This window comes from Littorina saxatilis, linkage group LG3 (assembly GCF_037325665.1).
Source record: "Littorina saxatilis isolate snail1 linkage group LG3, US_GU_Lsax_2.0, whole genome shotgun sequence".
Taxonomy (NCBI): Eukaryota; Metazoa; Mollusca; class Gastropoda; order Littorinimorpha; family Littorinidae; genus Littorina; species Littorina saxatilis.
The window spans coordinates 44,284,306-44,300,031 of NC_090247.1; the positions used below are offsets into that span (position 1 = coordinate 44,284,306).

A 15,726-nucleotide genomic window follows, 5' to 3' on the forward strand; every position below is an offset into this window, starting at 1 on the left:
TGCAGATGCTGGAGAGTCAGAGGGACTTGACGGGTCTCGCTTCCCAGCCATTGAAAGAATGTTAGCGGTGAGTATTTCTTTTAGGATTTGTTAATCCATGATCTGGATGCATGTATCTGTAATCCAACTCGAGACTGGATCAGAGTTTTAAAACTTGAATTCTTTGATATGTGTATACCGGCTGTTTCTCTGGTTTAGCAGGAAAAAAAGCCACATTTATATACAGGTTTGCACTTTTTATTGTGTTTTTTGTGTGTGTTTCAGGCGATTGAAGCCAAGCGTGTGATAGGAAACTATGACACGTCACTGTACCTGAAGGAACAGGTGGACGTCCTGAGAGGTCGCAATGAAGAGATTCGCTCAGAGCTCAGGCAGGCACGTGTGGAAAGCACAAAAATGCACCTGGAGCGAGACAAAGCTTTTGAAAAGGTGGGTTGAGTTCTTTTTATATTTAGTCAAGTTTTGACTAATTTGGTTGTGCCGAAGAGTCAGAACATAAAACAGTATTCAACTTAATATTTTGTGTGAAGAAACAACATGCAAATGTTGCTGGCAGATCCACAGTGTTTCCATTTGTCTTCCAACCTGCCGACCTTGTCTGTCTGTTCCTGTGTTTCTTGTTACAGGATCTTTTTCTCTTTTATTTTTATTTTTTTATTTTTTTATTTGTTGCACAGCGTTCTCTCGTTTTCTGAAAAAAGTCTGACAAATGTCTGTCTGTCTGTCTGTCTGTCTCAGTGTATGTAAATGGTGACGTGTGTGTGCTTTGTGTGCAGATTGAGAAGCTGCAAAAAGATCAGGGCATAATGTCAGAGAGCGGAGCGGTGACCGGCATCGTGCAGGCGATACCCCTGCCGGAAGGAATGGCGCCCACCAGTGCTGAGGTCATCGCCTCTCTCAATGAACACCTGGTCATCACTTTACAAGTACAACTTTGGTCTTGTTTGTTCTCACCAAACTTGATTGCTGATGTTTGTGTGGTTTCTAGCATGGTTATGGTTTTGTCATGTAAAATTGGGTAGATATGACAGTGGAACCTGTCTGTAATAACCACCCAAGGGACCGACTACAAGTGATCTTTACAGACAGCTGGTCGTTATGGAAAGGTGCTCCCATGGGGTCGCCTTCACGCGGCGGGAGTGTTTCCACAGAGCTACCCCACCCCTTTACTTCTCTTCTTTTGTCTTATTTCTGCCTTACCTGTCCTTTCACCTATATTTCCTTCCAAGAAAACTCTCCCTACTATTCCCTGCCGATTTCCAATTCTTTTCTTGTTGTCTTATTTCTATCTGACTGGATCCATCACCTTTATTTCACTTACCAAAAGTCTTCTTTTCCACATCCTTATTTCTCTGCACCCCGCATGTCGTAAGAGGCGACTAACGGATTATGTTTCTCCTTTTACCCTTGTTTAGTGGTTCTTGTATAGAATATAGTCAATGTTTGTAAAGATTTTAGTCAAGCAGTATGTAAGAAATGTTTAGTCCTTTGTACTGGAAACTTGCATTCTCCCAGTAAGGTCATATATTGTACTACGTTGCAAGCCCCTGGAGCAATTTTTTGATTAGTGCTTTTGTGAACAAGAAACACTTAACAAGTGGCTCTATCCCATCTCCCCCCTTTCCCCTATCCCATCTCCCCCCTTTCCCTCGTCGCGATATAACCTTCGTGGTTGAAAACGACGTTAAACACCAAATAAAGAAAGAAAGTATGGAAAGGTGAATTTTATAGAGAAGAAGCACGTCGGGGACCCTTTGGGGTGGGCAATTTGGACAGGTGGTCGTTCTCAAGAGGTGGTCACTAGGGCAGGTTTGACTGTATTCAATTTTGTTTGTTTTTCTCATGGGAAGATGGTTTCCCTTGGTATTTTTCATAGTGAAGGGAATGTAAGATAGGTGATATATGTGTAAGAAATTGAGAATGTGGCAAGCAAAAGCATTCCTTGTAAGCAATGATTAGGGTTAGTGTTAGTGTGTCAGTTACTGTCGTCTTTATTGGTCATAGAGGAAGGCATGGCAACAGAAAGCTTTAAATTGTCTATTCCTCATTCATAAAGTCAGCTTTAAGGAGAATTCCCCTCATCGTCACCCCATCCCTAATCTATTTCCCCCTCGCCCCCCACCCCCCACCCCAAACCCACATGCTGGTACCGAATGGAGGACTACAGAGTGTGTTTGCTAATGTGTTACAGGAGTTGTCTCGGCGTGAAGAGAGCATGCACAAGATGGAGAAGTCGCTGGAGAACTACAAGCGCAAGTTTGCCGTCATGCGTCACCAGCAGGGTTTGCTCTACCAGCAGTACCTCACTGACACCAAGGTATCTTATTTTATGCACTGTTGTACTCTGAAAGTTATTTGTTTTTCATGATCAGCCAAAATTATGGTTAAGTGAAGAAATCCGTGTGGTCTTTTTTTCATTGGCCAGTAATGTGACATTTTGGCATGCAAATATCTTTGTGGTCTGAAGTGGAAAGGGATATTGTGAAAAAAAAGACTGACACAGAAAATATATGTGTGTGTGTGTGTGTGTGTGTGGTGTGTGTGTGTGTGTGTGTGTGTGTGTGTGTGTTTGTGTGTGTGTGTTTGTGCATGCATGTGTTTATGTGTGTTTGTGTGTGTGCATGCTTGCATTTGTTTGTGTGGGTGTGTCTGATCATGTGTGTGTCTGTGTGTTCTCTTGAGGTTTCCTTGTGCACGTATGTGCTCATGGAAACATACAAAACTAAGACGTGTGTGTGCATATATTCATGTGTGTGCATACGATACATAAGTAACTTGATGTCTTCTTTCAAGGAATGGAAAGACAGCGCAGAAAAACTGCAGAAACAGCTGAGGGAGATCCAGGGAAGCAGAGAGGAAGACCTGGTCAAGATCGCTGAATTTGATGTAAGTGTGTAATGAGCGTATGCCTCAGGCAAAAGAATTCTCTGATGTTTGGCAGAATATAATTATTCGAGTAAAAACACAGTGACCACTTCCGCTATTCAGAAAGATGCTATGAAACGGTCTTCAAGAACATGGTCTTCTTGGATGATTTTGCACTGGCGGTTGGCTTTTGGTAGCCCGTTGCTTGTATACCGTTTCCATACTGTAGCCTGTCTTGGTGCATTGATGTCTAAAATAAAGGCGGAAAGGGTGACAATGAGCCGTTTACAAAGTTTTGTCAGAATCAATACATAACGAAATTGGTCCCATGAACCTATCACATATTGCACAACCTCCCGTGAATTTCTCAGCAGATTCCTACAGTTTGAGACCTGCTTCCTACAATGTTACTTGACCTTAAAAAAGTGCTCTGGATTCACTACTTATAGCTCAATGAGTTTGATGAGCTACTGTCCCCCAAAATCGGGTATGCTGCCAGAATGGCAGGGTAAAAACGGTCATACACGTAAAAATCAACTCGTGCAAAAACATGAATGAAGGTGGGAGTTTCAGCCCATGAATGAAGAAGAAGATGAGTTACTATGAGAAGGCTATCCTCGGGTAAACAAAACCAGGCCATAGTTATGTGATGAGACTGTACCAGTCATTTCACACACTGTGTTCCATGCAGAGACTTGGTGGATTATGTTTATGGGCTGGCCCACATAGTCTAGGAGTGTCAGCTTTTGATGGACAAAACTGGGTCAGAAATATGTGATGAGCATGATTGTGTTTGTGTCATTTCATAATCTGTCTTTCCTACAAGGACTGGTGGATTATTGCAATGTGTAACATTGTCCAAGTTACAAAGGAGTGTCTAGTTCTGATGAACAAAACAAGATCAGAGTTCAGATTTATGCGATGAGCATGCACATGTCATTTCACACACTGCATGAATGTGTCATCTATTTCATCCACTGTGTATGTTTGCAGAGACTGGTGGACACACTGAGCCACGATGACGTGGAGGTCAGACGCAGACTGTCGGAGATGACCCGACGCATGACCGTGCTGCGTGTCAATGAGAAGGCGCTTATCCGACGCTACACCACCATGGAAGAGATGGAGGACACCTTACGCAAAGTGAGTTTACAGCATCTTCTGTTTTCTGGTGCCTCTTGTCTTCAGTGTTTCCATGCAGCGCTTTGCTCCAAACTTATGCATATTTATGTTTGTATCTGTTTTTATTATTTTCAAAGAAACTAATCCTGTCCCATTATGTGTGTGTGCGTATGTGTGCAGGCGTGATGGTCTAGAGTACTGCAGTTGTTTTTATGTTTTGGTTGTTTACGGTTGTGTTTTTTAGGAACTGACAAAGCACACTTTTTCTTCATTGTTTAATATGTGTGAAGAGTATGTTATCTTATGTCTTATGTGTAATGTCTTATGTCTCACAAAATGAGGCACAGATGTAGCATGTTTCAACCGGGACAGTGGGACCCAAGAGGATGTTAATCTCAAGGGGTGAATGAACGGGACCAAGAAGGCAAAAATGTTGTGGCTTTCTTGTGAATATAGCTACATGCTCTTTGTATTGCAGGAAAACAACCGTCTACGCAATGAAATGAACCAATTGGAAAGTGCGATATCAGAGAGAATGGGGTATCTGCAGCGATACAAAGTGAGTTATACGTAATATCTACGACACTTTAGAAACCTACCATTTTTGTTGTGAAGAGAAAAAGTATCATAAAATATGGTACTGCTAAAGCCAGTTGTGATTGAGCAGAGCTGCCAGTACTTCCAGATTCCCATGATTTGTTCTAAATGTAAGACTTTTGTGGAATTGTAATGGTGTATTTGTATTCCAGATGTAAATTCCAGAGGGTTTAGTGTCAGTTTCTGTGCAGTTTGCTTAAGCTCATTAAGAACGGTGAATATTCAGTGAAACCCACCGATTTAAGACTTCTTGACTTTTAGCATCAAGGTTTTACTTTTCATAACTTGTGTGAATGTACCTCCATGTTAACACTCCCTTGTTTATATTGCTTGATCCAACTTTTAGTGTTGAGTGTACATGCCTCAGTCTCACATCACCAGACTGCGCTGAAAGAATGCCTCTCTGTGTGCAGGACATGGCGTCTTTCAAGATCGCAGGCCTGCAGAGGGCGGTGGAGGAGTCGGTGCCCCAGGCTGACCTTGACAAGGTCAACAAGGAGTACCACCAGGTGACGGAGAAGTACCGAGACCTGCTGGAAAAAGGCAACTCCCTGGTGTCCAAGGCTGAGGCTCTCACAGGCCTGGAGGTCAGTGGCTCTTTTCTGTGTTTTCTTCTGTGGTCAGTGACCTACTAGCTAGTGGCAAGCATGTTGCTGTACCATCAAGGCACTTTTATGTATCTGTTCTTTCTTTCGTTCTTTCTTTCTTTCGTTCTTTCTTTCTTTCTTTCTTTCTTTCTTTCGTTCTTTCTTTCTTTCTTTCTTTCGTTCTTTCTTTCTTTCTTTCTTTCTTTCTTTCTTTCTTTCTTTCTTTCTTTCTTTCTTTCGTTCTTTCTTTCTTTCTTTTTTCTGAGAATAAAGGTGAATTCATCGCAAGTTTACAATCTCACAAGGTAATTTGACTCCTACCTTCAATGTTGCCAGGTTTTAAAAACGAAGTACGTGACAATTTGAAATGCCACCATGTTTTATGAACAGCCATCTTGCTGATCCTCAAAACATCAAATCAAGAGACAGAGTAATGGAGTCTTGTCATGGATGAAACATGTCTCCTATGCCTTACACTGAGTTCGGATTTAATGGGTGTGCTGCTTGCAGAACAGACAAAGTAATCAAAGATTTTTTCATGGATGAAACTTGTATGTCTCCTATGCCTTACACTGAGTTGGGATGTAATGGGGGTGCTGCTTCCTATGCCTCACACTGAGTCATGGATGTAATGGGTGTGCTGTTTGCAGAGTGAGGTGAAGCAGCTGACGGTAGAGAATGAGGAGCTCAAGTCGACCATGAAGATGGAGAAGGAACGGCTGCACGCGCTGGAGGCAGCCATGGAGGAGCTACACAGGAGAGGTTGGTGTTACTGTCATACTTCAGCCTCTGTGTACAGTGGAACCCCCCTTTTAAGACCCCCCAATTTAAGATTCCCTCCTTTTTAAGACCCTATTTTTTCAGACTTTCTGTTCATCACCTCTCTAAATTTACCCATATTTTAAGACTCCCTCCTTTTTAACCTCTTCACTGCCACAGTATAACAGCATTTTGGTATTGCTGTGTGCCAGGGCAAAATTTCGCTTTCTTCGGTAGGTTCACTAATCTGTTCACTGCTCGATCATTTATTGAGATGTCTCTTAGATCTTTGGCATGTGTTTTGCTTATACCCTTGGCTATTATAGGATGACATGATCATTGGACTTTGTTTGTGATTGTTGTAGTAAAAATTGATATAATGACCATTTTCGTCAAAAATTACAGTTTCCAGACTTACACACACACAGTGACACACATTGCAGCACGTAAAACCACACAAAACACTGCTAAAACTGGTGTCAAACATCAGGTACTCACATTACAGCCCATAAAAGTATTCTTCTGTGTGGTAATCCATAAATCACTTCTTGTAGAGCTTCCAGAACACTGTATCGCTTGAAAACAGGTCTACGAGTTGAGGTCGGACTTTCGGCCGCCATTGTGAATGGCGAGAATGCTAACACAGTTTTCAACACGTGGTAGAACGTGGTAGCAACTTTAGTAACTTATCCGAACGGTCTATGGGAAAGAACTGTGTTTAGAACCCCTACAAGTACTTGGACAGTGGTTACCTCCCATTTAGTTTTCAGAAATGTCCTGAAATGTTGGTGACACAAATCCCACGTATGAGATACGGTTATGGGCGTACGACAAACCAAAAATGACCACGTATTACATACGGGGTGGGCAGTGAAGGGGTTAAGACCTGATTTTTTAAGATTTCTGAGGTCTTAATTGGGAGGTTCCACTGTATTATGCAAGAAGTTCTCACGCTGAGATTGACTTTATGGCATGGCTGTTATCTCAACAATGAACAGATGTAGATTACTGTCCACTTGGTACAGAGATTTTAATTTCTGTGCCTGGTGCTGACTTCCTGGTTGTTTACTTTGTAAGTATAATTCAGACTGTCCTTTTCTACACAAATGAGCATTGCTGACATACTGAAAGTGAAATCTGCTATGCTTGTATATAGGTTTTCTTGTTTGATACACAAACGTTGAACTTCTGAGGGAGTTTTTGTTTTGTTTTGTTTTTTTGCAATCTGCTCACGTAAAGTTGGAGAGTGATGGGGATGTATTTATTTTGACCTTTGATTTAAATGCTTGACCTTCATCTTGGCAAAGAGAGGGTTTGCTTGACTATCAAATACTGGGTGGCCGAGTGGTAACGCACTTGCGCTCGGAAGCGAGAGGTTGCGAGTTCGACCCTGGGTCAGGGCGTTAGCAATTTTCTCCCCCCTTTCCTAACCTAGGTGGTGGGTTCAAGTGCTAGTCTTTCGGATGAGACGAAAAACCGAGGTCCCTTCGTGTACACTACATTGGGGTGTGCACGTTAAAGATCCCACGATTGACAAAAGGGTCTTTCCTGGCAAAATTGTATAGGCATAGATAAAAAATGTCCACCAAAATACCCGTGTGACTTGGAATAATAGGCCGTGAAAAGTAGGATATGCGCCGAAATGGCTGCGATCTGCTGGTCGATGTGAATGCGTGATGTATTGTGTAAAAAATTCCATCTCACACGGCATAAATAGATCCCTGCGCCTTGAGTCTGAGTCTGGAGATACGCGCACGATATAAGACTTCATATAACTTTCATGGCTGTGATCTCTCCACAGGTGTAACCGATGGCACTGATGTACATGTTATTAACACTATCATGGCTGTGATCTCTCCACAGGTGTAACCGATGGCACTGACGTACATGTTACGGACGCAGACATCATCTCCATCTCCAAGAAGCTAACAATGCTTGAGATGAAGGAACTAAATGAGCGGCAACGAGCAGAGCACGCTGTCAGGATGTACGACCAGCAGCGCCATCTTCTGGGTGACCTAGAGTCACGCAACAAAGAACTTGAGGACAAGTTTGCTGAGGTTTGTGTGTAAATGACAAGAGGGTGTGTATATTTAGTGTGAGAGAGTGCATGCGTGTGCATGCGCGCATGTTTGTGTGTGTGTGTGTGTGTGTGTGTGTGTGTGTGTAATTGCGTGTGTGTGTGTGTGTGTGTGTGTGTGTGTGTGTGTGTGTGTGTGTGTGTAATTGCGTGTGTGTGAGCATAATAACTTGTGTGCTTTGTGTGTCTCTCTGTGTGCATCTGAGTTGTTTATGGTTGATTAAGTGTTCTTTGCATGAAGGGTGGTTATTCCATGATGCAAGGAGATGATGTGTACTGGCCTAGATAAGTGCATATTCATGTTTACCTTAAGACAGTAATATTTCAGGTCTTGTTGAATTGCTTGCTTGCAGATTACAAAGATGAATCTAGAAATGCAGAAGACCGAAAGAGAGCTTCGGGATGAACTTGCAAGTAAGTTTGACACTTTTGACTTTTTAGCCATGCACAGTAGGTGAGGGTTTGTATTTGAAAAATGTCCATCACATTATTTTCTTGAAGACTTAGTTTGCTGTCTGTTTGATTCATACTCAGTTATTTCACTTTGCGTAATACTTTCAACAGTTTTGCCTTGTGCAAAGTTAATCTGTTCAAGCAGTTAGCTAAAAGCCTTTGTACATGTGACTGTATTTGTTTTTAGAATGTCATGTGCTTTGAACTAATCTGCCATAACATTGCCATGTTACTGCTTCTTTGTCTGATTGTGATTAACACTGAAATGGCTGATCTTAATAAATACTAAAAGTTAAGGGTAGTGGTTCTGAGGATTTGTTCAAGGAAAAAGTAACAATGTAGATGTTATTGCTGAAATTTGATTAATCAGTAAGTACGGAGACATTGTGTTTGAGACTGTTGTGTTCAGTTAAGAACTGTTTGCATGATGCTTGCTTTCAGACTCTGTGACGAAGACAGTGAGTGATGCTGACAGGAAGAGAATCTCAGAACTGGACCATACAGAACTTACTCTCAGGCAGGAGATCTCAAAACTCAAGGTAATTGTTTCTACACTATTTCATGGGATCTGCTCTGCCTCATGTGTAACTAAAGTAAAGCAGACGTGAAGATAAAGAAATTGGTGCCAGTACGTTGATGAATTGAATATCAGGTCATTATCAAAGAAAATGTGCTAATTTTTGCTTGAGCTTACCTCACAGAGTTTCTTGTAGTTGGTTGGTAGGCGCATTTTTTTTTTTGGGGGGGGGAGTTTGGTTGGGTGTTTTTTTCTTCTCAGAAAGGGTTTTCTGTGGTTGTTCAATTCAGTTCACTCCTTTATCCGAATGTGCGTTTGTATAGAAATGCAAGATGAAGCAACAGATATTCTCTTCCGCTGCCGTTGAAACATCTTCCGTCCACTATTTTGTCCTAGTGAAATAAACCCATTGTTTGTGTGTGCAGGACGTGGCGGACATATCCTCTACCCAGGTGCGCACACTGGAGGTGCAGCACGTGTCACACGAGAAGGAGAACAAGTCGCTCCGACAACAGCTGCTGGACTTCCAAGTGCAGAGCGACGAGAAGACCATCATCGGTTAGTGGCTGTCCTGTATTGTCTCAGTGATTGCACATCCTTTATCTTTCACTGAAAAAAAATGTTTGCGTGTCGACTGTTCGGGGGTGGAATATGGCTTTGCGAGTGCAGTGCGGTATGGGTAACATGCTGATGGAAAAAAGTAAAGAGTCCAGATGATGATGATGATGATGATGATGATGATGATGATGATGATGATGATGATTATGGAACTTGTTTGTGTGTGTGGTTGGGGGCTTTTCAGCTCAGTATTCCAAAAGTTATGTCCAACTTTAAGTAATAACCAATATTCATTGAGAAAAGTTTGAGAGTGAGGGACAGTCTCACAAGAGCAGTATTTTTCCATCTGTTTTTTTTATTTTTTAACCTTAACTATTTTTATGTTCAGTCACAAACTGTACGGTTGGTATCTCAGGGGTTTTAGCAGGAGTTAAAAATGCCCCTTGGTTTCTACCCAAGAGGTATAATACCTCTAAATGTTATTTTGAGAACGTAGAACATTGAGTCTCCTACACATCTTTGTTAACAAGAACTGATATTCGTGTAGGGAAGCTGCACCGCACCATCGTTCAGCTACAGATCAGCGAGAGCACGGCGGTAAAGCAGCTGGAGGCCAGCAGAAAGCGCCTGACGCAGCTGGAGGCGGGAGTGCTGCGACTGGAGCAGAAGGTGGACTCCAAGGAGCAGTCGCTGTACCACAGCCGCCAGGAGTCGCAGTCTAAAGTGCGCTATCTCAAGCGTAACCTCCAGGTGAGTGAGGCCTGGTTTTTCTCATGGTGTGATTCTGGGTGTATTTCAGAAAATGTGTGGTTTTTTTTAGGACAAGATGTGGTTTTTTTTTAATGGAAATAGTATTTTTAACAAGACGGATTGGCGTGTTCATGAAGCTGTGAATAGATTGGTGTGTGGTGAAAGAGGCGTGTTCATGAAGCTGTGAATAGACTGGTGTGTGGTGAAAGAGGCGTGTTCATGAAGCTGTGAATAGACTGGTGTGTGGTGAAAGAGGCGTGTTCATGAAGCTGTGAATAGATTGGTGTGTGACCTCACTTGTAGTATTGAAGCTCAAAGAAGAAGGTTGTGTCCTATTACAAACTCAGGGGAATGACGGAATTTAGCCCTGAGTGAGATTCACGGTACCTTACTGAGTAAGCCTCAAACTGTCGCTCTCTTTCTGGAGTTTCAGAATGTGATGTCACTTCCACCTGGTCAATTCTGGACTATGCCTGACCCAGAGTTTATTGCATTATAGAGATAAGAAAGGCGGTATTTACCATTGATGATACATTTTGCCTTCTGTTTCAGGAGCTGAGACTGCAGTTTGCAGGAGCGGTGCCGCTGTCCAAACAGGAGAAGTTCTCTAAGAACATGGTACAGCTGCAGCAGGACAAGGCCAAGATGGAACTGGAACTGAGAGGGGTAAGGATTGTATTGCTTTTTTGACAGGTGTACCTGTGGTGCTAATGGATACACGAAAACCAATAACTCTACCTTGAGGGGGCGCAACTCATGTGCGACCCTGACACGTCTTCTTTACCTTTGACAATGTGTTTCCTATAATTGGCGACAGCCAGGTTAGAGGTGTTCAAGACAATTATCCATTTTAATGTATTCATTTTAATGGACAATAAAGTGTTATTGTTGATTTTGGGTCAATATTTATACATTCACTTTCATTCCTTGCCACACTGTAGTATGTAAGTTGGAACATCATGTCTTAGTGTGTGTTGAACTCTTGGCTGGATTGAATGTGTGTATCATTGCACAGGCATCATGTCTTAGTGTGTGTTGAACTCTTGGCTGGATTGAATGTGTGTATCATTGCACAGGCATCATGTCTTAGTGTGTGTTGAACTCTTGGCTGGATTGAATGTGTGTATCATTGCACAGGCATCATGTCTTAGTGTGTGTTGAACTCTTGGCTGGATCAAGTTGAATGTGTGTATCATTGCACAGGCATCATGTCTTAATGTGTGTTGAACTCTTGGCTGGATTGAATGTGTGTATCATTGCACAGGCATCATGTCTTAGTGTGTGTTGAACTCTTGGCTGGATTGAATGTGTGTATCATTGCACAGGCATCATGTCTTAGTGTGTGTTGAACTCTTGGCTGGATCAAGTTGAATGTGTGTATCATTGCACAGGCATCATGTCTTAGTGTGTGCTGAACTCTTGGCTGGATTGAATGTGTGTATCATTGCACAGGCATCATGTCTTAGTGTGTGTTGAACTCTTGGCTGGATTGAATGTGTGTATCATTGCACAGGCATCATGTCTTAGTGTGTGTTGAACTCTTGGCTGGAGCGAATGTGTGTATCATTGCACAGGCATAATTTTTATGTCTGAAACGTTTCACAGCTGTAGATTTGTGCATGGTTAAGTTATACCCTGTCGTTTATGCATCACTCCAATTTCTTATTTTGAGGTAATAAAGTATTATTGTATTGTATTGTAGTGGAAACCCCCTTTTAAGACCCCCAATTTAAGACTTCCTCCATTTTAAGACCCTCTTCTCTCAGTCTTTCTGTTCATAGCCTTTGTAAATTTACCCCCATTTTAAGACTCCCTCGTTTTTAAGGCCCGATTTTCTCAGGTGTTCGGAGGTCTTAAAAGGGTGGTTCCACTGTTCTGTGTAGTATCTTGTACATTGGAACCACCATCTTAAGACCTACAAAAATCTGAAAAAATCGGGTCTTAACACTTTCGCGACGGGACACTGATAAATCAGTACCAGCGCTGATACGCCCATGGACGGGACGCGCATTTTTCAGTACCAGCCATAGAGGGTACACGACTCGTGATTGCTTCCCGGTTTTTGAAGCTTGCAAATAAATTGAGTTGTTTCCCTTGATACACTTGGCGTCCCCTTCTGCCATTTGCAAATTCGCCTGATTTGTGTGCGTTTTTGAGAAAAAATAATGAATCAAAGGCGAGCCTTGTCTCGGGAGGAGATTCTCCGGATGTTGGACCTAGAGGATCCCGTAGAGCATGATTCGGACGTATCGTTTTCGCCTCACGAAAGCGATACAAGCAGTGAAAGTGAGGAAGAAACAGTCCCGTTGTTGCTAGTACGAGTCGGCAAACTACACGTGGTAGGCGGTGATACTGCTAGACGAACATGTATCTCGGAATCGTGCAAGAGCTATGGGGGCGTGGCAGCACTGATAACAATGGATGGCTGGAGCCTTCAAATCCTTTTGGAATTGTTCATAGGTGTACAGTTGGTACTTTGTTGTGAAAATGTGACTTATATTCAATATGGATTACCTAGACATCATTTGGTGAGTGTTACAGTTTTGTTTCATTTGAGTCAGGATGCTGTGAGTGAATGCGTGATTTGCTTGTTTTTTTCTTTGTACTGTCTCCTTATTTCTGTGTACAATGTTAACAATATTTCAGCTAATTCATAGGTTTTACACCTTGTTTGGTTATAACATTATTTATAATACTTTCTGTTAAAAAATAACTTTTAAAAAAAGCAGTAGAAAATAAAACACACACAAAAAAACGTTAAAAAACACAAATTATCCCCCTTTCACCCCCCTTTCACCCCCCTTTGCTAAAACAAATCGCGTGACAAACTTATAAATAGCACGACTGAACTGGGCATCCATTTTTGAATTAGTGCACAAAATTTGGTGGTGATTGGACTTAATTCAAGCTTGCTAGACAGATTTCTTTACAGTTACTGATTTTTGGGAAGTTTCTTGGTGGCAAGCTTGGGCAGGCAGGACGTAAACGCCGTGGCAGTGCTAGTCACAATAGTGTTAAAAAGGAGGGGGTCTTCAAAGGGGGGTAATTTTACACAGGTTATGAAGAAAAAGTCAAAAACAAACATGCTCTTAAAAGGGAGGAAGTCTTAAATTGGGGGGTTATAAAAGGGGGTACCACTGTATTGACTTTGGATGGCTAAACGCCTGGTGTAACATGGATGATTGATCTGCTGTTCAGGTGCGCAAGCAGCGGGAGGAGACGGAGGACAAGGTGGCTGAGCTGTCCCAGCAGAGGGAGGGGCTGCAGGAGCTGATCCAGACCCTCAAAGACGGCAGGGGCGCCTCCAAGGTGGCCGAGTGGCACTCCAAGATGGACTCAGTCAGGCTGGAAGAACTCAGGCAGCGACGTAACAATGTCAAGCTCAACCAACAGGTCTGGTGCTCAATTTGTTGGGGATGTTTTTATTTCGTATGTTTTTAGTTGTTTTGGTTGTTTTCATATGTTTGGTTGTTTAAGAGCAGATGAACCACACTTTTACATCCATTGTTTAATTGTGTGGACACTAAATGATCTTATGTCTTATGAATTCAGGATTTGTCAGGATTTGCTACGTCTTTCAGCACCCTCATTGCAATGGTGACTTTGTGGTAGAGTTGTTTTTTTATAAAGTGTTTCGACTTTTGCAGCTTGCAGGCCCTTTATTACTTCATAATTCATAATGATCTCATCGCAGGCCTTGTGATTCCAGGCTTTTATAGGTTTGATGCATACAGGTTATAGGGAAGACCATGTACGTATGTCTGCTGTGGAAGAGCAATCAGATAAAAGTGAAATCCCTTGTTGATTAATGACTTCATCAATGTTTAATTAGTGAAACGTTTTTTTCGTTTATTTCTGTATCTTGTGTTTTGTGCTGCAGATCAAGTACTTGGAAGAAATCATCCGGTCACATGAAGTGAGCATTGCTGAGCTGGAAGCAGACAATGTTCGCTTGCTCAAGGTTTGTGATGGTTCTTATTTTGAGTAGCATTTAGTTTCTAGTTGTCTGTTTCTGGCTTTAAAAAGTGTTTCCAAAATGTATGGAACATCGGTAAAATCCTTTCTGTTTCTGTATTTATATTTTCAGACGACCATCAAGAAAGGATTGTCCTTTTACAGAAGTCTGTGAAAATGAGGTCTTCAAGTAGAGGAAACCTTAACAGAGGGTCTTAATAATAATAATAATAATAATACGAGAATGTATAACGCGCACATATCTCACCACAAGGCGACTCAAGGCGCACTCATGCACATTCTTTCGCATTAACAACTCATGCACACGGATTTATCTTACAATAAAGGTTTCACTGTAGTTTCAACAGTTATGTTTTCAAGCAGGCATTAACGTGTATATAGTTTTGATACCTAACATTGGTGTGATAAGACTCCGACATTCTATGTTGTGCGTCAGGAATTCGAAGAGCGTCAGATGCGGTGGGAGCAGCGGGAGGGAGAGCTGGAGAGAAACATCCTCACCATGGAGAAACAGACGGCAGAAATCACAGGAGCTGCCGCCAGGGTACGTTGTGTTTGACAGCGTTTATTTTTTGTATCTACATGACTATACAGTGGTACCTGCGATGAAAGGACACCTTTAGGACCTGTTAAAAGTACCCCTACATTGCAGATAGTCTTTCATGATAGCTATGATTTGGTCAAGATAATAGTCAAAGGGACTCCAGAAGGTGTCCTTTCATTGGAGTTGTGCATTCATCAGAGGGGCCTCACATCGCAGGTACCCACTGCACCTCTTCTTGTATCCTTACTACTCTTTCACTTCCTGACACTCTAACTTTGATCAGCTCCCATGGGGTCGCCTTCACGCGGCGGGAGCGTTTAAACAGAGCTACCCCACCCCTTTACTTCTCTTCTTTTGTCTTATTTCTGCCTTACCAGTCCTTTCACCTATATTTCCTTCCAAGAAAACTCTCCCTACTATTCCCTGCAGTTTTCCAATTCTTTTCTTGTTGTCTTATTTCTACCTGACTGGATCCACCTTTTTTTCACTTACCAAAAGTCTTCTTTTCCACATCCTTATTTCTCTGCACCCCGCATGTCGTAAGAGGCGACTAACGGATTCTGTTTCTCCTTTTACCCTTGTTAAGTGGTTCTTGTATAGAATATAGTCAATGTTTGTAAAGATTTTAGTCAAGCAGTTTGTAAGAAATGTTTAGTCCTTTGTACTGGAAACTTGCATTCTCCCAGTAAGGTCATATATTGTACTACGTTGCAAGCCCCTGGAGCAATTTTTTGATTAGTGCTTTTGTGAACAAGAAACACTTAACAAGTGGCTCTATCCCATCTCCCCCCTTTCCCCTATCCCATCTCCCCCCTTTCCCTCGTCGCGATATAACCTTCGTGGTTGAAAACAACGTTAAACACCAAATAAAGTAAAGTAAAGTAAAACTTTGATCAGATATGCAGTCACTTACTTGTTT

At 42.1% G+C, this 15,726-nt stretch overlaps 1 protein-coding gene across 1 annotated transcript in view; it reads left to right on the forward strand.

Annotated features, from left to right (window-relative positions):
• Window positions 1–15,726, forward strand: part of LOC138962464 (centrosomal protein of 290 kDa-like) — a 58,843-nt gene that overhangs the window by 13,318 nt on the left and 29,799 nt on the right. Inside the window, exons 16-33 of the mRNA XM_070334289.1 lie at window positions 6–67; window positions 265–429; window positions 777–926; window positions 2,192–2,317; window positions 2,794–2,886; window positions 3,859–4,008; window positions 4,466–4,546; window positions 4,998–5,171; window positions 5,822–5,933; window positions 7,794–7,990; window positions 8,364–8,424; window positions 8,905–9,002; window positions 9,406–9,538; window positions 10,086–10,288; window positions 10,841–10,954; window positions 13,487–13,681; window positions 14,169–14,249; window positions 14,700–14,807. Of these exons, the coding sequence (XP_070190390.1) occupies window positions 6–67; window positions 265–429; window positions 777–926; window positions 2,192–2,317; window positions 2,794–2,886; window positions 3,859–4,008; window positions 4,466–4,546; window positions 4,998–5,171; window positions 5,822–5,933; window positions 7,794–7,990; window positions 8,364–8,424; window positions 8,905–9,002; window positions 9,406–9,538; window positions 10,086–10,288; window positions 10,841–10,954; window positions 13,487–13,681; window positions 14,169–14,249; window positions 14,700–14,807 (2,303 nt within the window). The remainder of the gene's footprint in view (window positions 1–5; window positions 68–264; window positions 430–776; window positions 927–2,191; window positions 2,318–2,793; window positions 2,887–3,858; window positions 4,009–4,465; window positions 4,547–4,997; window positions 5,172–5,821; window positions 5,934–7,793; window positions 7,991–8,363; window positions 8,425–8,904; window positions 9,003–9,405; window positions 9,539–10,085; window positions 10,289–10,840; window positions 10,955–13,486; window positions 13,682–14,168; window positions 14,250–14,699; window positions 14,808–15,726) is intronic.